This window comes from Scylla paramamosain, chromosome 8, assembly GCF_035594125.1.
Source record: "Scylla paramamosain isolate STU-SP2022 chromosome 8, ASM3559412v1, whole genome shotgun sequence".
In the NCBI taxonomy this organism is placed as follows: Eukaryota; Metazoa; Arthropoda; class Malacostraca; order Decapoda; family Portunidae; genus Scylla; species Scylla paramamosain.
The window spans coordinates 15,852,040-15,879,608 of NC_087158.1; the positions used below are offsets into that span (position 1 = coordinate 15,852,040).

General features: G+C 43.4%; 1 protein-coding gene and 1 long non-coding RNA gene across 4 annotated transcripts in view; one reads left to right on the plus strand and one right to left on the minus strand.

Moving 5' to 3' along the window:
- The window catches only part of LOC135102859 (uncharacterized), a 64,306-nt gene extending 56,347 nt beyond the window's left edge, over window positions 1–7,959 (plus strand). Inside the window, exons 3-4 of the mRNA XM_064008451.1 lie at window positions 1,441–1,585; window positions 2,369–7,959. Coding sequence (XP_063864521.1) covers window positions 1,441–1,585; window positions 2,369–2,647 — 424 coding nt within the window. The 3' untranslated portion in view covers window positions 2,648–7,959. The remainder of the gene's footprint in view (window positions 1–1,440; window positions 1,586–2,368) is intronic.
- Window positions 1–27,569, minus strand: part of LOC135102860 (uncharacterized) — a 195,846-nt gene that overhangs the window by 60,801 nt on the left and 107,476 nt on the right. The gene's annotated exons all lie outside the window — the stretch shown is intronic.

Below are 27,569 nucleotides of genomic sequence, written 5' to 3' on the forward strand. Positions count from 1 at the left end.
AACAATAATAGCGCCACAAACTAAAAACAAGTTCAAAATAAGTAACAGAACACCGCCACAAACACCGCTACAAACATTCCAACCAATAACAAACATTCCAGGCACATTCCACCGCTGCTCGCTCAAAAACAATCAAACGCTTCACCCAAACACGCCGCCACCCACAAATATTTAATTCCCCAAAGAAAATGACAAAAAGACACGCACCACATGAATATCGTGGAACTTCAAAGGAAAAATGTGGCTTAGGCCCTTGTGACACACACACACACACACACACACACACACACACACACACACACACACACACACACACACACACACACACACACAGCATATATACGTTCTGGAAAATCCTGATGAGAAAAGAAATTACGTACACGCACGAGCGCACGCACTCTCATTCTTAACTACTCGCGCGCACACACACATACACATACACACACACACACACACACACACACACACACACACACACACACACACACACACAGAGAAATCTTGTTGGTCAGGATATTGCTGCTGCTGGTGCTATTATTATTATTATTATTATTATTATTATTATTATTATTATTATTATTATTATCATTATTATTATCATTATTGCCATTATCATCCAGCACACACTCCTGGCTGGGCTGCTTTGGAGGAACACAGCCGCCGCGCTCCCAGCTCATCATAAAAGGGCGACTAATGAGGAAGTAATGAAAGGCCTCGGTGCTCCTTCCTCTGTGTGTACGAGTATTCCTGCAGTGAAAGTCCTACCACCACCACCACCACCACCACCACCACTACTACTACTACTACTACTACTACCACTACTACTACTACTACTATTCTCAGTGTGTTATTAGGCACCACTACCTTCTTGCTCCCCTTTTAACACACACACACACACACTCACACACACACACTCCGCTCCCTTCCTCCAGTGAGTAAAAAAATCCAGTTGAAATCAAAGGCCGCTCATTAATTAACCTTTATGAGCGCCGCCACTGGTTGCCGCGGTGGTGGTGGTGGTGGTGGTGGTGGTGCCGGCGGCGGTGGTGATGGTGGTGGTGGTGGTGGTGGTGATGGCAATGACGACTTTAATGAGGATGATACTCGCCACCACTACAAACACCACACTAGTGACAGCAATAACAATGAATGCTCTCTATAACATTAGCAACCATATGATTTAATTTGGCTTTCGTGGCGTCGCTTTGCTTTCAATCGCAAAAAAAATAAATATATACATGACAGAGAGAGAGAGAGAGAGAGAGAGAGAGAGAGAGAGAGAGAGAGAGAGAGAGAGAGAGAGAGAGAGAGAGAGAGAGAGAGAGAGAGACTGCACCCATTTAATATCCCTAGCCATAACCTAACCTAACATTCCCTTTCCATACAATAACAGTCTTCCCACGCCTCTCTCCACCCCCACTCACGACTCTCCTTTCGCAGGCTGGGGTGCGTGCTGGCTGGGGGCCTGAGGAGCTCCAGTAAGGCGAAGGGGGAGTCTGGCCCTTCCTTCCTGGCCCAGCTGCAGGACGCGCCCTCCGCTCCCACAGCCACCGAGATTTCCGCCGAGGCAGCTGTCTTTGTGGCAGTGAGTGTACGCGTGTTCCTTTCACCTTCAGCTTTGTATTCTGAAACGCTTCTCCGCTGCAACTTGACTACCTTGAAAAGACTCTAGATGAAGTGACACGGGTTTCTCTAGAAGTTTATACTGGTAGACCACTTTCAAAAGGCTCAAGATGAAGTTACACGGGTTTCTGTAGGAGTTTATACAGATAGACCACTTTTAAAAGGCTCTAGATGAAGTTACACGGGTTTTTAAGTGCTTTTACGGTTTTATATTATGAGATACTTCTTTCTCGTATCTCCTCCGTTTTCAATAGGCTCTAGATGAAGTGGCGCAGGTTTCTAAGGGTGATTTTGCAGCCCGAGTACTTTCAGAATTTTAATCACTAGAATATAGGTGAAGTGACACGGTTATCTAAGGGTGTGTTTATAGCTCGACTACCTTCAAAAGGCTTTAGATGAAGTTACACGGGTCCTAGTGACAGATTGACATAATTTCTGCATTACCTATAGACGAAACAGTCTTGGAAAGAATCTAGGTTAAGTATACGTGGATTTTAAGAGTGTTTTTACGGTTCTAGTGATAGATTGACAAGGTTTCTGTATCATTCTTGAGAACCCGGCTAATCATCTCTGTGGTCTTTGATAACAGTCATGATGTGAGAACAAAGCGTTTCAAAATACGGGCCTTATCCTCCTGCATGTTATTAGTGTAGCTTATTAGAAACAACCTCCTAAGTTCTACCATCCCTCCTAACTAACTTAACCTAACCTTCCTGACTAACCCTCCTCCCTCGTCCCCCGTCAGGTGATCGTGGTGTTCTACGCGGCCATCATCGTCATCCTGCTGGGGACAAACATGAGGCGGCCTCGCTCCCCTCCTCCAGGCAGCGCAGGTCCCGCTCACGCTCCCGCTCGCGCCACCGACACGAGGTGGTGCTGGACCCGGAGAGCGGCGGCGTGGCGACCAAGCACACCCAGAAGAAGAAGAAGCGAGAGGTGGACGGAAGTGGCGTGCTGGCGGAAAGCGTGTAACCTGAAGGCGTCTCTTGGTACCTCCTCCCCTGCCTTGTGTTCCTCGTGCTGACTTCGTTTTCTATTGTTTCGTTTTCTTCTTTCTTTATAGGGGTGTCTGTAGTAGTATTCATTGTTATTTCCTTTTCTTCTTTCTTTCTTTCTTTCTTTCCTTCTTTCTTTCTTTCTTTATCTTAGTAATAGTAAGATAAGAAAATGTTTGTCGGCATTAGAGGGAGTTTTCTTCTCTCTTAGCATACCTGCAAGCACACACATTTCTCTCTCTCTCTCTCTCTCTCTCTCTCTCTCTCTCTCTCTCTCTCTCTCTCTCTCTCTCTCTCTCTCTCTCTCTCTCTCTCTCTTAATGCCCAGCCCAGTCTCTATATATTCGTGTAAAGAAAGTTTCATAGCCATAAACTTTGTTATATAAGAAAATGTTTCCATTCAGTGTAAGTTCTGTCTCTAAAAAGGATAAAAATAAAAAAAAAACACGAAAAAATCCCCAAAAACTTCCTTCTACCTCACCTCCTCCTCCTCCTCCTCCCACCCTCTTCCTACCTCTCTTCCTTCTCCTCCTCCTCCTGCAGGTGCGAAATAATTCACCACACACGCTTCATAATTAAGTTGCTTTTCCCTCACTGAGTCTGGGAACCTGCGCACACCTGATGTCCTTCTTGGGGGAGTCTTGTCAAGTTATTTGCTCTCTGCAGGTTAAGTGGCGCCGCTCCTTCCACCTGATTGAGCCGTGGTGGTGGTGGTGGGGGGCGGTGAGCTATATTAAATCTCTCTCTCTCTCTCTCTCTCTCTCTCTCTCTCTCTCTCTCTCTCTCTCTCTCTCTCTCTCTCTCTCTCTCTTTGATAGCCTGAGGATTTCCAGGCGAGGAGTTTTCTTTCTTTTTTTGTCGTTAATGAAAACTGGATTCGTTGAGCTTGGTGACGAAGGGATGAGGAGGAGGAGAAGGAGGAGGAGGAGGAGGAGGAGGAGGAGGAGGAGGAGGAGGAGCTGGAAATAGTGGTGGTGAAGGAAGAGGACAAAAAAGGAGGAGGTAGGAGTAGGAAAAATTGTGCAAATGAAATAAAACGAGGTAAGAGAAGAATGCCTAAGAGAGGGGAAACGATAGGGAGGGAAGAGGTGAGGATACAAGGGCGGGAGAGAAGGAAAGGGAGAAAAGAGGGAAGAAGGAAGCCAGAAGATGGAAAGGAGGAATACAATGAAATGATAAAGAGACAAAATGAGGGGGAAAGGACAGGATGGAAAGGGTGGAGAAGGTGGAGAGAAGAGGGGAAGAAGAGAGAATGCAAAAGTGAGAGGAAAAAAAATAAGGGGGAAGAGATGAAATGGGAAAGAAAGGGAAAGAAAGAGGGCAGGAGAGCGGAAGCAGAGAAACGATGGAATAGTGAGAGGGAAAAAAATGAGAAAAGGGATAGGAGGTGAAGGAAAGGGAAGGAGAGAAGACTAGAGAGGAGACAGCAGAGAGGGAAAGGGAGTAAGAAGGGAGGAATGAGGGGGAAGAAGGAGGGAGAGAGGGAGAGATGCTAAAGTGAATGAGGGGAAAAGGATGAGGGACGCGTTAATTATGTATGATGAGACAAAAACAACGCCGCAGAGAGGACGATGCTATTAGGGCGTGGGAAGAGGACGGGCGTGAGGGGTGGGGCGTGTCTGTGTGGGGAGAGAGGGCTGATGGAGGGAACAAGGAACGCCCATCCAGGTAATTGAGACCCAGGTAACTTTTCTACTTTCTCTCTCTCTCTCTCTCTCTCTCTCTCTCTCTCTCTCTCTCTCTCTCTCTTAATCAGTAAATGGTTCTCTCTCTTTAAGACTCGTGTGTAGTATAAAACTAAAATAAAGTTCTGTAATAAGGATATACACCACCGGTAATTCAATCAGCAGGTAGTAATGTACGATCATCGGGTAACTGGCAACTAATGAGCAACACGAAGGAAAGGAAAAAGAAGGAAAAAAAAAATAGGTACAGGAGTGAGAGCGGCAGCGAAAAGGAGAGCGAAAAGTGGCGTTGGCCTGTGTGGGTTAAAAGTGTCCGGCGCTGTGAAAGTTAGGCGACACTGGGCTGAACAACGCTTAGGAAGAATGGGAGGTTAAAAATTCACGAGAACATAGGAAGATAAGAAAATAAGGGAAGCTGCAAGAAGCCACCAGGCCTACACGTGGTAGTTCCTTTATAAAAACATACCTACCTATTTCCACCTATCATCCCCATCCATACATTAATTTGCATAATCTTTTAAGAGCTCCCCATTGACTCAGCACTAACAAACTTGATTACTGAGTCTGTATCACTCCTTTACCACTCGACTTGATAACCAATTATTCCTTTTAAATCTGAGCTTAGTCGTAGAGGCAAAAAACTCATGACGATCTTTTCATATAGTGAAGATGAGGTAGTAATTGTTGTCATATTATCATCACGGCTCGACAGGTGAAACGAGGCACTGTATAAAGAAAGAGAAAAGACCACACAAGCTCCTCCATGCCGTGCCCTCCCCCTCGCCTCCCCTCTCCTCCCATGCGTCGCCGCGAGGGTGACACTCTGACATGTGACAATATACACGTTTCCTCACCTGTCACTTGTCACCTGTCATTCTATCCGGGTGGACTTTTTTCAGACGAGTTTCCGCACCTTCCTCCCTCTCCGTGCGGTGGAGGGAGGGAGGGAGGGAGGCAAAGGCTGTGAGGGAGAGTGAGACAAAAATCCTGACAGTGCATGGACAGTGACACGAACTAATCCTCACAGCAAGAAAAGCAAAGCCTTTTAAAGATGGTTAAGAGAGAGAGAGAGAGAGAGAGAGAGAGAGAGAGAGAGAGAGAGAGAGAGAGAGAGAGAGAGAGAGAGAGAGAGAGAGAGAGAGAGAACCTGGTTGTCTACAATAGATATAAAATAAGAGACTTAATATTTTCTCTGTCACTATTCTGTAACTCAGCAGTGCCTCTCACCTCTAATGGATATTCTCGACCTGTCTTTCCTTTACTTATATTCTTATCTTGTAACTTTATGTCCTCTAGCACTGAAGATACACAACACACTCTTCTACAACACTTCCGAGTTGTCTTTATGTGAAAAAAAAGGAAGAAAAAGAAAAGAAACAAAACAAAACTAACAGTAAGTTTCACATCTAAAAACAAATCTTTCTACGTAATCTGGTCTTTTTGAAATCAGATTTCTCTACAAGCTTTCTGCAAGTACAAACTTGTGGAGGCCAATACTCTCTTCTCTAACATTCCAGAGCTGTCTGTACTCCAAAAACAATCCCAACACTAAACTACGTTTTTAAACTTTTCCTAAATCACCTAGTCTTTTTGAGGTAAAGTTCCTGTAAACGTAAGATTCTGGGAAACAACACATTTTTCCATAACTGAGAAACAACACACTTTTCTATAACAATCAACAACCATCCTTATCTCTTAAGCTGCTTGTCCTTCTAGAGGAATCCTAACACTTAATTTCACACGTTAAAACTTATCCTAAACTAATCTTTCTGAACACAAGTCGCTCCAAACACAATATCTAGAAAACAACACATTCTATAACACTCAACAGCTTCCCATCTCCATTAAATACTCCTAACTTACGTGTCCTTCAAAAAAAGTCTTACTTTTAAATTCTAAACCTTAAAAACACTTCCTTCCCTTTGACATCTGATTCCTTCCTCTCTTCCCCTCTGCACACATTCAACCTGGCTCACTCGCCCGTACGCGGTGTGTCCCTCGCGAGTGTTTCAAGCCACACTCTGAATGGCACAGTCAAAGGCTACGCGTATTCGTGCCATCAGCTCCCCTCAGCTTTCCTTCTTCCACTGGCTTCTCAATTTATCGCAGCCTCCCTTGGTGTTACTTCTTGCTGGTCTCTGCCGCGACTCTCAAGGTTACTGTCTCTCTTGGATATTGCTTTTATTCCCTCCATCCTTATCTTTACCCTCTTTTTATTCTTAACCTACTTTTTCTTATCTTAATCTCTTTCGTTACCTGCACCCTTATCCTTATTCTTGTTTTTATTGTTATTTTTCCTATCCTTTAGTTATCCTTGCTTTCATACTTAACAAAGATTTTCTCACCTTAATCTCTATTCACTCCATCTCTTTCCTCATTACGTTTGTTTATCCTTACTACGTCATCTACTTACCCTTTCCCTTATCCTTGCTGTCTTGCTTAACAAACGCTTCATTCTAATCTCCATTCAATTTTGGTCTTTCTTTATTACATCTTCTTATCTACTTATCCTCATCCTTATTACCTCATCTACTTATTCTCATCCTTGCACCTTTACTGCCTTTGTCTTTACTACTTCATCTGCTTTCCCTTATCCTACTATCGCTACTACTATCATTCTTACTATTTCATGTACCTCCCCTCATCCTTACCGCTAATCACTTCAGCCTTACTATTTCATCTACTTACCCCCATCCTTATCCCTGGTGCCTTACTGCGGAAACACTACGTAATCCTCATCTCTTGGAACTCTGCCCCCCATCCTTCATTCCACCTCTTTCACTGGCAAACTTAATTAAACCTTTGACTGCTGTCTGGCTCACATCTTTCCTTCATAGCTAATCACTCTGAGACACCTTTACTTGTTCTAAAGACACCTCTGGTCTTTAAACTGATAAAAAAAAAAAAAAGAATGCAAAATCTATTCTCTTTCATCTCCTTCCATGTAGATGCTCACAAATAATTTTCATTCATTACTTCTTGTGGTGTGAATTGTCTCGTATCGAAGTGAAAGGGTTAACCTCAGAATACCTTAAGATTTATCATGGCCTTAATGAACTAACTGACTCACACTCATCCTCATACTCATACAAACACTACCTCATCCTGCTCTCTCATCTGTCCATCTCACTCTTCACTCCTTCATTTCTTTCAGAGTCCATAACACTCAGCCTCTTTCCTCTCCGCTTCTTCCTCTTTCACCTTCCTCTTCAAACAGGAGGCTCCTTCAAGAGACGAGCGAGTAAAGGCATCAAGGAAACTACACGGAACTTCCCTTTCTATGACTTTTTTTGTGCTCTTTCTTTACTGTTTTTTTTTTTTTCCTGCTCCCAAATGCATATAATATACATGTCTTTTTTTTGGATTTTCTTTGCACTCTCTTTCTTTATGAGTACTTTTCCTTTTTTTCTGTTTCGCTAGTCTCCTCTCTTCCTGTTGTACAAAATGAAAATAAAGAAAATATATGAAATTACAACAGCGTACGCACCTGTCAGAAAGATCAAAGGGCTTTACTTTTCGTTCACTGCTTTCGTTGACTCTCACTGAATTATCTTTTTTATTTTTTATTTTATTTTTTTTTTATTTTTTCGTCCTGACTGTATTCCGTAGCCTTTCGTCTATCTGCTATATTTCTTTTATATATATACAAAAATATATATATATATATATATATATATATATATATATATATATATATATAAAAAAAAAACGTATTGAATTACACCTTCATCTCAGTAACCAAATGAAATTACTTTTCTTAATTACAAATTTACATTTTTATCCCTTTTCTTTTTTTTTTTTTTTTTTCGCAGTTGTATTTCATAATCTTTCCTCAGATTAGTAATTCACATCTGGAGAAAAGAGAAATACTACAGTAATTACGCCTCCAAGTTACAACTGTATCTTGGAACTGAGACAAACTTTCCTTTTCTTAAACTTCTCATACTCTTTTTTTTCTTTTCTTTTTTTAAAGAGAGAAACTTTCCTTTTTTGAAACTTCCCATGCTTTTTTTCTTTTCAGGGAGAAACATTTTCCTTTTCTGAAGCTTCTTACATTCTTTCTTTTCTTTTTGGGGAGTTTTATTTTTTTTTCCATCACCCAAGAAACGTTTTATTACCTCACCAATCTACCACCACTGAAAAGAATGAGTTTCCCTTTAGCACACACACACACACACACACACACAGACACACACACACACACACACACACACACACACACACATACTTTTTAATAACATTCCTTTTCAATTCCAACTCTTACTTTACAACTGAAGAGAGAGAGAGAGAGAGAGAGAGAGAGAGAGAGAGAGAGAGAGAGAGAGAGAGAGAGAGAGAGAGAGAGAGAGAGAGAGAGAGAGAGAGAGAGAGAGAGGCGTTCTACTTTCAATTACATCAGGGAGCTCAAACTTTCTCTCCCTGAACTATATACGAGTAAAGTCTTTCTATAGCTCAACTTTTCCCTCGTCACGGCAACCTTACGTAACCTCTCAGACTTCCCCGTCACGTGACCGGCTGGGTAACGAGGTCAGGTCTTCCTCTTTACCTAATTCACCTGGAGAAGGGAAGGAGGATGAGGGAAGGAAGGAAGATGAAAGGGAAGGAAAGGGAGAGATTAGGTGAAGGATGAAAAGGGCGCAGGGTAGAAAAGGAATGGAGGGAGAGAAGATAAAAAGTATGAAGAGAAAAAAGAAGAGGAGGGAAGAAGGTAGGATGGGAGGCAGCATGGGTGAAGAAAATGGAGGAAGACAGGTAATGGGAAAAGGAGGAATGGGAGATTTGATTAGGTAGAGGAGATGGAGAATACGAAGAGGAGAGTGGGAGGACGGAGAGAAAGGAAATGGGAGAAGAGAATGAAGAGACGGGGATAGGTATTGGAAAAATGAGGAAGGGAGAGAGAGACAGAGAGAGAGATAGGTAGGAAGACAAGTAAAGGAGGAGAACAGGAAGAGGGAGAGTTGGAGGGAGGAAGGAAGGAAACGAAACCAAGGAGTGAGAGAAAATATGTAGAAATAAATAAATAAGATCACCATTCCATATAAGATGTTGCCTAGTCCATTGGTATCACTGTGCCGCCTGCTCCCACTCCCCCCAAGCCCCGCCCCGCCCTGTCCCTCCCATCCCCGCCCCACCCCATGACACCAAGCCTCTCCGTAACACATCTAAGCCTCTCAGATCCTCCCATTCCTGCCCCCATCACACCTGAGAAACATACCTTCCCATTATATAAGATCCTGATACACTGAACTGAACTGAACCCTTGTCCTCTTCCTCCTCCTCTTCCTCCTATTTCTTTTCCACCTCACCCTTCTTCCACCAACCCCGCCCTACCCCGCCGACGTGTGTGTCTGGCGGCGCCGTATCAGTATCAATGTTTTGTTATCTGTCTGTGCAAGAATAAAAAGTGTTGTGACGTATTTTGTATGCTGTGATTAATTACCCTATCAGAGAGAGAGAGAGAGAGAGAGAGAGAGAGAGAGAGAGAGAGAGAGAGAGAGAGAGAGAGCACAAATCCTTCTACATCAGATTTCGCGCCGCGCCGCCAGAGGTCGTGAAGGACGTGCAGGAAACACCCTAAATGAAACATCAAAGCGGAGGAGACGAGACAATGAAGCCACACGACGGAGACAGATCGAGACAGGGAGAGAGAGGGAAAGTGAAGCACCGTGAGCTGATCTGAAGCTGAGAGAGAGAGAGAGAGAGAGAGAGAGAAGAAGAACCATTGTTACCACCAGCACCACCGCTGCCGCCACCACCACCAGAATCAGCGGAAACAAAGCACAGGTAATGAAGAGAACACCAGGTGGTTGCAGTGGTGTGGTGGTGGTGGTGGTGTCCAGATGTGGCCTTAACAACCACGTGACGCTGTTAATTATCTACAGGTAAAGGAAGACCACCTGTGACCACCTCTTCTCTTCCTCCTCCTCTGTGTGTCTACTGTCACGTGGCCAAGAGGAGGAGGAGGACGAGGAGGAGGAGGAGGAACATTAAGTAATTCTGATCCTTATTCTACTCTTATATTTTTTCCTTTGTGTCCTTCCCTTTCTCTCTCTCTCTCTCTCTCTCTCTCTCTCTCTCTCTCTCTCTCTCTCTCTCTCTCTGATACCCTTTCCCTTCCCTTCCCCTCACTCGATATGAAATTCCCTCCCCTCTCCCTTTTATCTCGCCAGCTCCCGCCTCACCCTCCTCTTTCTTCTCCCTTTTCCAACAATCTATTCTCTATCTTTCCTTCCTCACATCCTCTCCCCTCTCACAAGCTTTCCCCTCTCGCTGTGCCTTCCTCTCCCTCTCTCTTCTCCTTTTTTCTAGTTTCCTTCACTTTCCTTCCCCTTCCTTCTTTTCTTCTTTTTTTTCTTTTCTATTTTTCTCCCTTTCCTTTCGCCTTTCATCAGTTCTCCTTCCCTCTCCTTTCCCCGTTTCTTCTCTTCTTTCCTTCCCTCTTTTTCACTCTTTCTTCCCTTCCCTCCTCCTTTTCCCCTTTCCTTCTGTCTCCTTTAGTCTCTTCCTCCCTTTCCCCTTTCTCTACACACTCTCTCCCCTTTTTCGTCTACCTTCGCAAAAGATTTTTGCTCTAACTGTACCTCCCCTTCCTCTGCTTCCCCTTTTCTTACACCTTTCCCTTCCCTCTTTCCCTTCTCTTCTCCCGTTCCTCTCACTCTACTCGCTATCTCCTATCTCCCTTTTCCCTTCCTTCTTCTTTCTTCTCCACTTCCTTTCCCTTCTCTTTCCTTCTCTTTTTCTCCCTTCTATTCCTTCTATCTTTCCCATTTTTCCCCTTCCCTCTCCTTCCCTTTCTTTTTCCCTTTCTTCTCCCCCTCCCCCCATCCTCTACGCACACTCTCTCCCGCCCCTCCCCTCTAACTAATAAAGTGACCCTCACCTCGGCGCGGGACACCTGTGGGGGCGGGGCACGGCTGGCTCCCCTAAAGGTGTGTGTCGCTTCGTTTGCACCTGTCATACCTCTCTCTCTCTCTCTCTCTCTCTCTCTCTCTCTCTCTCTCTCTCTCTCTCTCTCTCTCTCTCACCTGTCTTTCTTTATATCCTTCGCTTACTTCCCAAACATTATTTTTCTTGTTTGTCTGTCTGTCTGTCTGTCTGAATGGATGGATGATGGATGGTTAGATGGCTGGATGGCTGGCAGGGTGGATGTCTGTGTAGTTGTTTCTCTCTCTCTCTCTCTCTCTCTCTCTCTCTCTCTCTCTCTCTCTCTCTCTCTCTCTCTCTCTTTTTTCTCTCTCTCTCTCTCTCTTTCTCTCTTTTAACAACATCCCTTCCTTTTATCTTTCCAATCCCTTGCCACCAGTTGCATACACCCTCCCTCTCCCCTCCTCTCTTCTCCCTATACTCCCTCTCCTCAGCATCCCCTCGGCATCCCTCACTACCTGTTGAACTCGTCATAAAGGTGAGGCAGGTAAAGGGGGAGAGGTAAGATACAATTATTGCAACACCTGCCTGCTTCTCCCGTCATCTCCGCTTCTCGAGACTCACTATTGCTTATTGCGTGGGTCAAGGAACATAACAACACGAGGACGTAAGGAAATAAGCGGGTCTTTTACGTTACAGTTTGCTTCCTGGTCTCTTTCGTAATGTTTTCTGGTTACGTTAGGATGGCTTGGGTTGTTTTTTTTCGTTGGGTTTTTAGGATGGGTTACATAAGAACTTGGGAGAATAAGGAAGCTGCAAGAAGCCATCAGGCCTACACCTAGCAGTCCCTGTACGGGTTCGGTTGGATTAAGTTGGGTTGGGTTGTTAGGTTAGGTTAGGTTAGGCTAGGTTGACTTAGGATTTGGTTAGGTTAGGTTGACTTAGAGTGGGGTTTATCATGGGAGGAGAAGGTTTCGTGGGAGGAATCACATAGCATAGGAAACACATATATGGAAAACAAGGGGAAACATATACATGGTAATTAAGGAGCTGATAGGAATTTCCCTCGTATTTTCACTCTGATTTAAACAAGACAGAGCTTATCATGTGAGGAGGAAATGCTGTGTACGTTGAACCAACCTGAGGCGGACACACAAACCGATAAACAAACAAATGAAGCCACACAGATTAGAGAGCAATATTACATTTCCACTCATGATATTTTCCGGTGGTTAAAATTAGGTGGACATTATCGTAGCAAGAATTATTGTTTATCAACTTAACATGGGAGAAACACATGCGCTGATAAACAAATACATACAAATATAGTAAAACCACATTAAATTCCCCTTTTAACATTTCCCCTATGATTAAGTTAGAATTTATATTACGAAAGGAAAAAAAAAATATATGTTAAATTAAGGTAGCAACGTACAAACGGACAGATGAACACGTGGACACAAATAGACCCACAACAGCACCACTCCCACAGGTATCCTTTGTACACCTGTTAATCACCCACAGGTAAGGGAGAGGGAACACCAGGCGGCGAGGTGGTACATTTGGTGTTTGCTTCCGGACTGGCAGCGCGGTGTGGAGGTGAGGGAGGGGAGGGTGATGGAGGAGGAGGAACGTAGGAAGGGAAGGAAGGGATAAAAGAGGGAGAGAAAGATAAATTGGCAGTAAAGAGTAGAGAAAAGAGATGGATGAGTGAGACAAAATTTACTAGGTCTTAGAGAGAGAGAGAGAGAGAGAGAGAGAGAGAGAGAGAGAGAGAGAGAGAGAGAGAGAGAGAGAGAGAGAGAGAGAGAGAGAGAGAGAAACCTGACAATACTTTTAAAAATCATATAAGTTTTCCCTCCTTTTTATGAGTGCATGACAGTGTTGTTTTTTTTGCAGTGGGTTCTCCTCCTCTTCCTCTTCCTCTTTATTTTCCTCTTCCTCCTCATCCTCCTCCTCCTCCTCCTCCCCCTCCTCCTGCTGCTGTTGTTTCTGTAAGGGCCGCGGAGAAAATGAAGCAAAGGCGTGACCAGAAAACACATTAATCCACCGTTTGTTCCTCGATCGCTTTCCCAAATAGATCCCTTCTCCTCACCACCCCTTGTTTCCTTCCTTCCTTCGTTCATTCTTTTTCCTCCTCCTCTTCCTTCCCACCTCCATCTCCATCCCTTCCAATAATTCCCTACTCTTCTCCCTCCTCCCTTTTCCCTCGTTCCTGCCGTCGTCGCTTTAAATTCTTCATCCCTTATTCCTTATTCTCCCTCTCCTTCGCCATTATCTTCTCCCTCTATTACATTATTATTTTTTTTTCCCGCGCCAGCTTCCTCTTGCTTCCATTATCATTAATCTTTCTCTCACCTTACTCTCTCAAACTCCTTTTTACCGTTATCCTCCTCCTTCCCTGCCCCCCACCCTTCCTCCTCCTCTTCCTTTTGCTTTCCATCACCTGCTTCCTCCTCCTCCTCCTCCTCCTCCTCCTCCTCCTTTTTTCACACTTCATTTTCTTTACTCACGGGATCCACTTTCTATACCCTTCTGAAATAAATCCTCTTCGTCAGCCCTCCGTCAGCTTATCGTCAGTCCCTTCGTCAGCCTTTCGTCAGCCCTTTGCCAGTCCCCTCGCCACCTCCTCATCAGCCCTCCATTAGCTCTACCTCAACCCTCCATCAGCCGTTGTTTAGCCCTTCGTTAGTCCCTTCGTCAGCCCTCCGTCAGGTTTGTTTTGTGTTTGGTCATGACAAGGAAGTGGCTGGGAGTTTCCCTCACTACATATGTTCTCTTTCCCCTCAGTTCTTGTCTTTATTGTTTCCCCTTGCATGTGCTCTCTCTCTCTCTCTCTCTCTCTCTCTCTCTCTCTCTCTCTCTCCGTGTGTGTGGTGGTAATGATGGTGATGATGATGGTGGTGGTGAAGGTAATGGAGATGAAGCGCACCTTTATAAATCATACAGGTGTTCGTGCAAGAAAAGTTTGCTCGTAAAAGTTGAGGAGAAAAATTCTTCTTGAGTTCGCTTCCCTGGTGCTCATGACTCTCTCTCTCTCTCTCTCTCTCTCTCTCTCTCTCTCTCTCTCTCTCTCTCTCTCTCTCTCTCTGTGTGTGTGTGTGTGTGTGTGTGTGTGTGTGTGTGTGTGTGTGTGTGTGTGTGTATACGAGACAAGGTAAACGTCTCCTTGATATATGTCGGTTATGTGATGTGAAAAAAAAAAAAAAAACGTTCGAAAGTTTTTCTTTTTTACCCTCCTCCTCCTCCTCTTTCTTTTCTTCTTCTGCCTTCTCTGCTTCTTTTTTTCTTTCTTTGTTGTTGTTGTTGTTGTTGTTGTTGTTGTTGTTGTTGTTGTTGTTGTTGTTGTGGTTGTTGTTGTTGCTGCTGCTGCTGCTGCTGCTGCTGCTGCTGTTGCTGCTCTTCTTCTTTTTCTTCTTCTTCTTCTTCTTCTACTACTACTACTACTACTTTCTTCTTCTAGTACTACTAGTACTTTCTTCTTCTATCTTCTTAACTTCCTCCTCCTCCTCCTCTTCCTCCTCCTCCTCCTCGATGTTCAGGGCAGCCTGCCGACCCCGCGACTCAGTCACGAGGCACCACGCTGTCAGACTTCACCATCACAGAAAATTAAATCCTCTCAGTCACGAAGAGCATGAACGTAAACAAAACACCCGGACCAGACAAGGTATCACCCAGGCTTCTTAAAGAAGCAAGAAATGAGATCGTGAAGTCGCTTACGATTTTCTTCAATAAAATTTTACTAGCGGATAAAGTCCCCCACAAATAGAAACAAGCAAATGTCACGCCAATCTTTAAAAAAGGAAATAAATCTCTCCTAGCCAATTACAGACCGATCAGTCTCACTTCAATAGTGTGCAAGCTGATGGAAACAATAATCAGAGATAAAATTGTTAAATATTTAGAAGAAAATAAAATCATAAAGGATTCGCGACACGGTTTCAGAACCAAACGTTCCTGCTTAACAAACTTACTAGACTTCTTTTATGAAATATTTAACTCGTATGACGAGACAAAAGCAATTGATATTATCTACCTTGATTTCCAGAAAGCTTTCGACACTGTTCCCTATAAGAAACTCATCAGTAAAGTAAAAGCTCACGGCATTGACGGAAACACCCTGAAATGGCTGAGAGACTGGCTCTCTGACAGAAAACAGCGTGTTGTGATTAATGGAAAAGAGTCAGATTGACGTAAGGTAAATAGCGGTGTTCCTCAAGGCTCTGTATTAGGACCAGTACTTTTTACAGTATACATAAATGATACTGATGAAGGGATCAATTGCAAAATAAGTAAATTTGCAGACGACACCAAAATAACAAGTAAAGTAATGTCAGTGTCACAATGGCAGGAACTGCAGTGTGACCTCAATAAACTAACAAGCTGGGCAGAAAAATGGTAGAGCAGATTCAATATAGAAAAGTGTAAAATCGTAATAAGCCGTATGAAGAACGACTGGAAGAACTAAACCTATTTAGTTTAAGAAAGCGCAGGAGAAGAGGAGACCTAATTGAAGTGTTCAAAATTTTTAAAGGATACAGTAACCTCGATGTAAATAAATATTTTACCATTGATCATTCTAACCTAACATGAAATAATGGATTCGAGATTGTACCAAACATTTTTTCTTTAATCGTACACTAAATATATGGGATAAACTTGCAGCAGAGATCGTAAACAGCAATTCTATTGTATCGTTCAGAAAAAAAATAAAAAATAAATAAATAAAATAAATAAATAAAAAAATAAAAGCAAATCCCCAACAAGCTCTCTTTTTGTTCGAATAATTACTAAATTCATAAATAAACTCTTATTTTACACACCAATTTCATCATAAATTATATTAACTTTCAGGTAGGCGTATAGAGTTCACCGTAGTGTGAATAGTAGAACTTCCTTTCATCCTTACCTATGAAAATTTCTTGTCAGTTTTTTCATACTGCATGGTACTTTTCCCAACTTTTCCATGCCAGCGCAAGCTGGAGGGAGTGGTGGGTGGGGAGGAGCCTTCTGCTATGCTGTTCTGTCTCTCTTCCCTGTAGCTGGTTAGAAGTAATTACCAAACAGCCTTGCAAGGACCAAAAGGTCTGTTGCTGTTTGGCTTTCCTTTGTTTTCCTTTGTATTCTTCTTCTTCTTCTTCTTCTTCTTCTTCTTCTTCTTCTTCTTCTTCTTCTTCTTCTCTTCTTCTTCTTCTTCCTCCTCCTCCTCCTCCTTCCCCGTCAATGTTTGGGATACACAACCACATCACACAGAGGAGGTGAAGAAGAAAACATAAAACATGTAGAAGAGTAGGAGAGAGGAAAATAGGGAAGAAAATAAAAGATACTGGAAAGGTCAGAGGAGGAGGAATTAAATAAAACTGGATGAAGAGGGGAGAAAATTACAGAAGATGAGAGGTGAGCGAGGGGAAAAGAAGGGACGGGAGGGGAAAAGAGAGAGAGAGAATGAGGGAGAAAATTAAGGAAGGGGAGGAGAAGAGATTAAAAGAATATTTGGTGTAGAAGGGAGAGGGAATTAGAGGAGAGGAATAGAGAAAAGGGAAAAAAGCAAGGTTAAGAAAAAAGAGGGAAGAGAAGAGGGAAATAAGGAAGGGGAGGAGAGGGGAAGAGAGGGAAACTTTGGCATCATGATAAAAGTAGTGATGATGTGGTGAGTATTGTGATCACGTGGCGGTGCTTGAAATGTGGTGGTGGTGACTCGTGATGGTGGGGATAGCGATGGTGGTGAGGATAGTGATGATGACCGGAGTTATACAATTATGGTGATCTGTGTTGGTGATAAAATAGTGGTAGGGGTGACAATATTGGTGGCAAGAGTGGTGGTGATAAGAAATTCAGTGATGGTAAACTCCTTCCTTCTTCATTAAATAGTAAGTGTGGTGATGACAATACAGATGCTAGTGGTGACTGAAATAGTGGTGATGACGCTGGCTGTTGTGATGACTGTGGTGGTGTGTGAGCCTGATACTGGGACTACTGGTGGGGGAAATACGACAGTTCGAATAAGAATTTGAATTAAATTTTAGGTTGTAACTGTGGTGGGAGGAATAACATCAGTAGAATTTTGGTGAAAGTAACATAACCATTAAAATTGACATCATTATTACTGTTGATGAGAGCGGTTAAGAGTAGCGATGATAATAATATAGGCAGAGGTATGAAAGGTAGCACTGTCATCTCTACCATCATTATCATTACGGTTATAGTGAAAGTAACAATAATATCATCACAATTAACATCATTACTACTGGTGATGATGGCTGCTGGTAGTAGTGATAATAATGATAACAATACTATTAACAATGACACTGGCAGCAAAATTAACACTATTATCATCACCATCATTGTCACTACGGTGTTTACAATAAGGCCAGTAATACCAACAACAACCATTATTATCACCTAAATTAACACCATTAATAGTGGTGATGGCGGCGGCTGAAAGTAATGGTGATGACAATGAAGTGATAAAGATATTAATAGTAAAGGTACCACTATTATTACCATCATTACTATCACGGTGTTTACAGTAAGGGCGGCATCAACAGCGGCAAGGCGGACGCTGGTGGCGGTCACAGCATTACAGGAGGCGGTGTGGGATTCCCTGAGGATGTTCGTCTTGTTAGCGGCTGCCTTTGATCACCTCATTACCTGGCAGACGCTGAGCTTTTTCCCCTTCACTATGCCACGCGAAATTGATGATCTCATAACACAAACACACACACACACACACACACACACACACACACACACACACACTGCCACCTGTCCTCTTCCCTTCTCTCTCTCTCTCTCTCTCTCTCCTCTCTCTCTCTCTCTCTCTCTCGCGTCAAAACATCATTACATACAATTTTTTTCTTGTCTCAAGCAGTTTCAAAAGAGAACATTCACCTCAATTACTGTTTACAAAAGAATGACGCAATTACCTCTTATTTTTCCTGCCCCTTTTCCTCTCTCTCTCTCTCTCTCTCTCTCTCTCTTGCCCGGGCCTCCCCTGTGACGTTTAACTATTTAGTGGAAGACAAAATAGCGTAAATGAGCGCGTTAGTCTGCAACGGGTTATTTATTATGTGTGTGTGTGTGTGTGTGTGTGTGTGTGTGTGTGTGTGTGTGTGTGTGTGTGTGTGTGTGTGTGTGTGTGTGTGTTTTATATTGTTTTTCATTGCATTTTTTTTTTTTTTGTCTTTTTACTACAACTAAGTTTACAGTCACTTGGTATTGGGCGGATAGTACTTAGGTCGTACAGGTCTCAGGTCAGATGGCTCTCAAGACAGATCGGCCTGAGTGCAAACAGGCCTCAGGACGTCTGGTGCTTGAGACACTTGGCACCCACACCACTTGGTCCTCAAAATGTCTCTAAAACTCAGACGTCTGGACTACAGGTTTCGTGAAGGCAGCATGTGGACCCGCACACACTAATATAATGTTCATCTACCCATCCACTACTTATTCATCCACATCCACCCATCCACTCAGCCACTCAACTATATCCATCCACTCACATCCATCCACCCACAGTCATAATCCCATCCGTCTATTCACCGTCTTACATTCACCCACCCACCCACTTGAATTAGCACACCCAGCCAGCCACTTAGTCATATCCATTATCCACCCACCGCACACTGTCTGCACCCTCATCCACCCATCCATTCAGTCATCTGTTCGCTAGCCCACCAACCCATCATCCAACCCTCACCCACCACCTGCCAGCCCATCCACCCTACCATCCACTAGACAATGACCTACACATCCACAGCCACAACCACCCATTAATCCATCCACCCATCTATCCATTGTTCACGGACCCTCCACCAACCTACTCACTCATTCATACTCTTCCACCTAAGTACTTCCCCATCCATCCACCCATTTACTCACAACAAACCCACCATCTACACCTCATCCACACACCCTATTATCAGCCGCACCCTCCACTCATCTAGTCACTCAGCGATTCACCGACTAACCCATCTATCCACCCATCCAAATATGCATCCACACACCAGTTCACTCACCTGCCTATCTACCTACCATCTCAGTAGGAGCACTAAGACTTACTACCTTCGGACAGCCCCTGCAGCCCTCCTATCCAGCCTGGGGTACATCACTCATCTCACAACGCCCGACGCTACACTCTGACCCCCCCCCCCCACCTCGAAATCTCCATCTGCCTAGCCAGGGGTTGTGATAACTATTTTCTTAAACAATTTTTTTTTCCTTTTTTGTTCGTCCGTTTGTCTACCTCGGTGTGTTTCCTTGTCTCCCTTTGTCCACCATCCCTCCGTTCTCTCTCTCTCTCTGAGTGGATTAGTGGATGAAGGACGGATGTGTCAGGTGGTGGGTGTATGAAAGGGTGGATGGGTGTGGGTAGGTAGGTGGAATCACTAATTGATTTGTGGATGGGTGACTTGTTGTGTGGATAGATAGGTGGATGGGTGAGTGAATGGGTAGGTGAAACAGTGAGTAGGTGGTTGGATGCATGGATGGGTAGGTGGATGAGTTGACATAAGAATGGATATTTGATTGGGTGGGCAAATGAAGGGGTAAATGGTTGGTTAAGTCAATGGGCGTGTGGATGGGTAGATGCTTTAATGTGTGGAGAAATGGATGGGCGGATTAATAGATATGTGGGTGGAAGTGTGAGTGAGTGGAATGATCGGAGAAATGGAAGGATGGATGAATGGGTTGTAGGGGGGTGTTGCATAAAGTTATATAGATACACAGGCCACAACTGACCTTGCGGTTCTCACGGTGGCCTGACCTAGGACTACTGAAGGGGTAGCAGAAGAAAAGGACAGGAAAGAAAGGTGGATAATCAGAAAATATAATAAAGCATACTACTACTACTACTACTACTACTACTACTACTACTACTACTACTACGACTACTGCTTCTACTACTACTACTACTGCTTCCATCACGGCCACCAGTTCTAAATCGATCCACTACCAAAATTTGAATCCAAAAATGGTATGGAAAAAGAAAAAAATTTGGTTTGCACCTCCATGGAAACAAGCTGAGTACGAGGATTGAATTACTAAGACAATCTGCTTCTCTCTCTCTCTCTCTCTCTCTCTCTCTCTCTCTCTCTCTCTCTCTCTCTCTCTCTCTGAAAGTGGTTGAGTTCACGTGGCAGTGACCTTGAAAACATTATCATCTTTTCCTCTTTGTTTCTTTATTCTTTCCTTTCTTTTCCTTTTCACCTTATTCATATTTACTATTTCTCTTTTTCACAACTTATTTCTTGACTTATTCTTTGTCATTTCTCTTCCTTTGTTCACTCTCTTCCCGTTATATACTTTCCTCCTTCCTTTCTTTATTCTCTGCTATTTCATCTTTTTTTTTCCTCCTCACCTTGACCCTCCTCCTCCTCCTCCTCCTCCTACTTGAACTCCTTCCTCTAATTTTTTCCTGGTTCTCAATACTTTTTTCAAGATGCTTCATCTTACTCCTCTTCTTCTTCCTTCTCCTCTTCCTCCTCCTCCTCTTTCTCTTCCACCATCCCCACCCCTTCCTATCTTTTCCCTTATTCCTTCTACTTTCTATTCCTCTTCCCCTTTTTTTCTTTTCACTTTACTTCCTGTCCTCCTCATCCTCCCCCTTTCCCTCCTCCTCCCCCTTGTCTTGTTTTCCCCAGCCAGAACGCGGAGCAGCCACCGCCAGGGACACAAGGCTAGATTTCTCTCCATTAATTCACCGAGCAAGCTGTCCCCCAGGCTCTCTCTCTCTCTCTCTCTCTCTCCTCTCTCTCTCTCTCTCTCTTCTCTCTCTCTCTCTCTCTCTCTCTCTTTCGTATGATAGGTAGCGTATCAGTGTGACGGTTCTGGTAGTGGTGGTAGTGGTTGTGGTGGTGGTGGGTGGTGGTGGTGGTGGTGATGTTGATGGAAAAAACAACACCTGTAACTGGAATTATGCCTAAATCTCTAAAGTCCCGGAGGATAATAGTATTTCTCTCTCTCTCTCTCTCTCTCTCTCTCTCTCTCTCTCTCTCTCTCTCTCTCTCTCTCTCTCTCTCTCTCTCTCTGGCATCTGTTAACCTGTCAATTCATTAATCGATCAGTCATTATCTATCTACCTGTAGTGTGTGTGTGTGTGTGTGTGTTGTGTGTGTGTGTGTGTGTGTGTGTGTGTGTGTGTGTGTGTGTGTGTGTGTGTGTGTGTGTGTGGAATGGGTTTCAGATAATGGCAATAGATACTATGACAAGGATATGAAGTTGTGATGTGATGTGATGCGCGGCGTGGTGACGGAAGGCTGTGTGGTATGGCTGGGTGGTGATGGTGATGATGGTGATGAGTGGCTGGGTGGTGATGGTGATGGTGATGAGTGGCTGGGTGGTGGTGGTGATGGTGATGGTGATGAGTGGCTCGGTGGTGTGGTGATGGTGCTGTAACGATGATGTTGCGGAGTTGTCTACTGCTACTGCTACTACTATTACTACTGGCTACTACTACTACTGGTGCTGCTGGTGTTGCTATATAATAATAACAACAACAACAGCAACAATGATGATAATAATAATAATAATAATAATAATAATAATAATAATAACAATAATAATAATAATAATAATAATAATAATACCGGTGTGTGTGTGTGTGTGTGTGTGTGTGTGTGTTGTGTGTGTGTGTGTGTGTGTGTGTGTGTGTGTGTGTGTGTGTGTGTGTGTGTATGCGATACTATAAAAAAAATGGAATGCTGTGAGAAGTTCTAGTATGAAATAATTATTTTATTTCTTTAAATGAATGTACAAATAAACTGATAAATATATAAATCAAAGAAATACGTAAATGAATGGACAAAAATGATATAAAATAACAAAAAAAAAAAAAAAATGCTGTGAAATGAGATGATATAAACTATATCCATTGTTATTTATGTAATATCTTCCTATCAATTTTCAGATACAATCAATAGACAAAGCAACCAAATTGAATAAACAGATTAAAAAAAAAAAAATCGCATAGTATAATACAATTGAAATGGCGTAATCTGATATATCACAAAAATACCATGTTTCATTTTTTTTTTTCTTAATTATAGTCTGATTTATAAAAGGCGGCGCAGGGATGAAGAGAGAAAAGTGGAGGCAGGGATGTTGTAATCGCGCCCCGCCAATTACTGCCGCGCCTATCAACCCCGTTATTGAATTGCTAATAAAGTTATCATTTTACGAGTATCCGTGACACCTAAACTAATCGAGTTGTTTAGGCGACGCTGTTCATTATCACTCATGACGTGACGATGGTGGGAGCTTCCTTAATTGCGTTTTATATAAATTATACAACTTTTTTTCTTTCTTCCTGACTGCGGCTATGGTCTGTACGGCTGCCTGACTTTCACCCCCGCCTCGCTCCCTCAGTGCTACTCCTTTACTCTATATTCCTTGCTCCACATCTGCTTCCTTAATTGCGTTTTATAAATGTACCTTTTTCTTTCTTCCTTATCTATGATGTGTACGGCTGCCTGACTTTCATCCACACCCTGCTCCCTCAGTACTGCTCCCTTATCTATATTCCTTACTCCACATCTGCCTAGTACAGTTCCTCACACGGTCACATGCCATCCCGTTCCTACGATATTGTTAACCTCAGTATTTACCACATCAGTCCTCACGATATTCAAGACGCCCTCAGAGGATTTTTTTAAGGTTATGATGCTATTTTTTTCTGATTCATGAGGTTAAGAAATCATCTGAAGTTACTCATCTGGTATAATTTGACGTATGTATTTTCTCTTCCGACTAAGCACACAGGATTTTGGGTAGTGTGGTGCTTGTCTGCATCAGTGAATGTGTCAAGGTAATAGATATCTAAATCTCTATTGCCTCTGAGCCACATTCGTCTTGCTCGCCAACAAACCCAAGCTAACGTAACCTAACCAAACCAAATCAAACCAAACCAAACTTAAACAAAGCTAACCTAACTTTTCTTTTTTTTTATGTAAGAGGGTCACTGGCTAAGAGGAAAAAAAGGCTAATCAAACCAAACCAAAGCTAACCTAACTTAACCTAACCTTTCACCACAAAACCCACACCTGCTCGCACCTGCAAACTCTGTCCACGCATCGTCAGTGGCGTCTTGTGGTGAGATGAGCGATACTGCGTTCCCTTCTTGGCCATCACCAGCCGCCAATATAAAGACCTGCATCCCTACCAATTGCCAACCATCGTTAGTGGATCAGAAATACACACAGTCTGGCTTCGCTAGTTATCCAGTGAAGTAGACAGGAACGCCAGGATGAAGGAGAACAGCTGGTGGTGGAGGACGCTTTGAAAGGGCACACTCGCGAATCTAGCTCTCCCGTATATCAAAGTCTCCCCTCTAAAAAACCACTATACCTGTTTTCTCTGTAGCAGTGCCGCCATGGGAGAGCACGGATGGGAGAGAACTTAGCCCTGACTGTAAGAAAAGTAAGATGACCTGCTAACATTATGCGATTCAGGTGATTCCCACAGCCATCATGAGGTGAACTGGTGGCTGCACTGTACATATGCATTTGTAACTTGTGTTTCAGCTACACTGTATATAAAAAGACAACTTCTTTTTCTTTTTCCGAATGCATGAGTTAACCCTTCGTTACATGCTTAATGATGAATGCTATAGAAACGCATTAATTTCAGCGATAACTATGAAAAAAAAATACTATAATAAAACGGAATAGATAAAAAAAAAAAAAAAACACTGGTCTCTTCAAAATTCCTAAGACATTAAGGACCAAAGCATAATATCTACCTTGAATTTCCATGTTATCTTTTAGCATTTTTAGTTAACGATCCCCTCACGACCTCCTACTGCTGCCAACTGCTCTTTTAAAGGATTAAAAGAACTTAGAATGTCTAAACTCAAACAAAACTGAGTCACCACAACCTCCTTCCACTGCATCTCCTCACCACCTCCCAACACTGCCTCCTCTTGACGCCTTCCTTCCACTATTCTTTCCTCTTCCTTGTCCTTCTTGCAATTCCTTTCCCATCCACACCTTCCTTCCTTTCTCTCTCTCCCTCCTCTTCGTCCACCTCACTGCACCTCTTTCCTATTTGTCTCTTCCTTTCCTCCTTCCCTCTCTCCTTCCTTTTCGTCTATTTTCTTGACACTTTTTTTTTTTTTTTATCTATTTGCACTCTTTCCCTTAATTTCCAGTTGTACCTTTCTCTTTCCCTCCTTTTGTTTGGTCCTTTTATTTCCCTTTCCATTGGTAGCTTCTTCCACTTTCATACTTTTCGTGTCCCTATCCTTTTATTTTCCTTTCCATCCATACATTCTATTCATCCTTCCTCTCCTCCATCCATCCCTTTACCATTTCTCCCTCTCATCTACATCTTCATTCCACCTCAATACACCATCCTCTTTCCCTCTCTCCTTTGTCTTCCTCCTCATTCCTCTCCCTTTTATCTCTTCATCCTATTTGTACCTTTGTTTTTTGTCTGTCTCAGTACACTTAATATCTCATCTACACCTTTCTCGTTCCCTCCCTCCTTCCCCTCCCTTTACATGTCTCTCTCCTCCACACTTTCTTTTGAACTTTATACTGAAAACACTTCTGCGCCGCACCTCCACTACATTCAAAAGGCTCTAATTGAAACTGCACGGATTTTTAAGGGTGTTTTTATGGCTCTAGTGACAAATTAACAAGAATTCTACATTATTAACCGGAGAGGCACTCTTGACAATGTGGCTGATCTTCTCTGCGGCCTTTGAAATGGTCGTGGTGAGAAAGAGTGTGTTTCTGAATACGGGCCTTAGTGCATTTCAATACGCTTCATTTCTCATCTGCACCGTCCTCATTCCTACTTCTCTTGCTCCCTCTCTTTAACACAATGCGCTTCGTCCTCTTAAGAGCGAGCGCACGGCAGCAGTTCTCTCCTGACAATGCCCCGTATTCTGAAACGCTTTGCTCTCTCACCACGACCAGTTCCAAAGGCCACTGAGATTATTAGCCGGGTTCTCAAGAGTGTTTCACCAGTTAACAATGTAGAAACTTTCTTAATCTGTCACTGGAACCATAATAACACCATCAAAAACCCGTAAGACTTCAACGAATAGAACTTTTTGAATGTAGTGTTTCAGAATACAGGCCCCTGTGCGGCTGGCGGGGAGCTGAGAGGACAATGGATGCCCTCCGCGAGTCTGAAGGAGCCCCGGCAGCCCAGTGAGCGGCGGCACGGGGAGGCGTGGGGGGAGGGGAGTGGGGGGCGGAGAGGGAGCCCGTGGCAAGGCGAGGCAAGGCAAGGAGACCCAGATATTATCCTCTCGACGATTCCGAATTCCTGGCGAAGTTTCCCGTGGCGCCGCTTGGGAGTGAGGTGAAGGGAGGCAGTGAGGAAAGTTTTGTGGGTGTGCTGGGTGGCTGGCTGTGTGGGGACGGTCTGGCATGGGTCTCTCTCTCTCTCTCTCTCTCTCTCTCTCTCTCTCTCTCTCTCTCTCTCTCTCTCTTTTTCATATTCATCAGAGAGAATGTTGAAAGGCAGAGAGAGAGAGAGAGAGAGAGAGAGAGAGAGAGAGAGAGAGAGAGAGAGAGAGAGAGAGAGAGAGAGAGAGAGAGAGAGAGAGAGAGAGAGAGGGGGGGGGAAGGGGTACAACACAAGGGTAAAATATCTGGAGACAAAAGAGAAACGAAAAGAAGGAATGGAGGAAGGAAGAAATAAGAGACGGAAGGAAAGAGTGCCGCGAGGGAGGGAGAGAGAGCGAGAGAGAGAGAGAGAGAGGGAGACACGAGAGAAAAGAAGGGGTGGAGTGGAGGGAGGAGGAGGAGATGTAAGGACTGGAGGGAGGGATGGATGAATAGACGGAAGGAGGGATGGAGGGAAGGAGGGAAGGAGGGATGGAGGGAAGGAGGGATGGAGGGATGGAGGGACGGAGGGATGGAGGGAAGGAGAGGAGGGAGGGTTTAAATACCACTAGGGAGAAGGGAGATTCTTTTCTTGTATACGTGGCCTCAATTTCCAGAAAGAGGAAGAAACTTGAGCGTGACAATGAAAGATCCGGGACTTTGGTGGTGGTGGTGGTGGTGGTGGTAACAAAAGTTTTTTTCTTTATTAAAGAGTGGTGCTGGCCAAGGGCAACAAAAATGCATAGAAAAAACCCACTGGGTTGCCAATGAAAGTAGTAGTAGCAGTAGCAGTAGTAGTAGTAGTAGTAGTAGTAGTAGTAGTAGTAGTAGTAGTAGTAGTAGTAGTAGTAGTAGTAGTAGTAGTAAGAGTATGCTGTTGACAAACATGAAAAATAGAAAAAAATAGAAAAAAAATAATATAGAAAAAAAGGGACTAGTCAACAAAATTAACAAATACAAATATGGAAAAAGTTAATACTAATAAGTGATTCAATGACGAAGAGGGGAACAAACAATAATACAAAATAAAACGGCAACACACATACATGAACACACGCACTAAACAAGTATACAACAAGTGAATATAGTTCACGTTCATCACGACGGGAAGGTTAATACATGACAATAATGTGTTGTGGTGTCAGCAAACAGATGCACCACAGGCAACAACAACAACAACAACAACAACAACAACAATAATAGTAACAACAGCAACGACAACTACAACAACAACAACAATAGTAACAACAATAGTAACAACAACAACAACAAAAACAACAACAACAACAACAACAAGATGCCAGCCACCTGCTGGGGCTCACCACCTAACAAGGGAGACACCTGGAAGCCATGTAGCTCAGTCTCTCTCTCTCTCTCTCTCTCTCTCTCTCTCTCTCTCTCTCTCTCTCTCTCTCTCTCTCTCTCTCTCTCTCTCTCTCTCTCTCTCTCCACATTTTACACGTCCTGTATACAAAATGTTAATCCTCCAACATCTTCTTATTATTATTCTATTAACCTCTCTATCAATACACCTTCCTGTGGCGTATTGTTTAGCGTGCTTGCCTAGAATATTTCGCAGTTCAGGGTTCGAGTCTCGGTAAAAATATGAGGCTTCCTTCCTCAACGAGACTGGGCGAGTAAAGCAGGAAGGAGGAGGTTTTTCAGCTTCGCCTTGCGCTCTTCCTTCACTCCTTCACTGCGTCTCTATCGCAATTTGAGTTCGATTTGAATTGAGTTACTTTGCTTAACTTTTATAATTAGTTTGCAATTAGTGCCTGATTCAATTTGCAGGTCATTAAACGTTACCTGGAAACACACACACACACACACACACACACAAACACACACACACCTTCGTCCATTCACTACACCTTCAGTTTGCTTTCTGATAATGGATCAGAGTTTAAGAATGAGGTAGTATTTAATACCATTTGCCAGCAGTACAGAATTTCTCAATGCTTTATTACTGCTCACCATCCAGCTTCTAATGGACTTGTGGAACGGACAAATAGAAAAATTTTGGAGATCCTTCGGAATGTTGCAGGTAAACTCCATGAGTCATGGCAAGA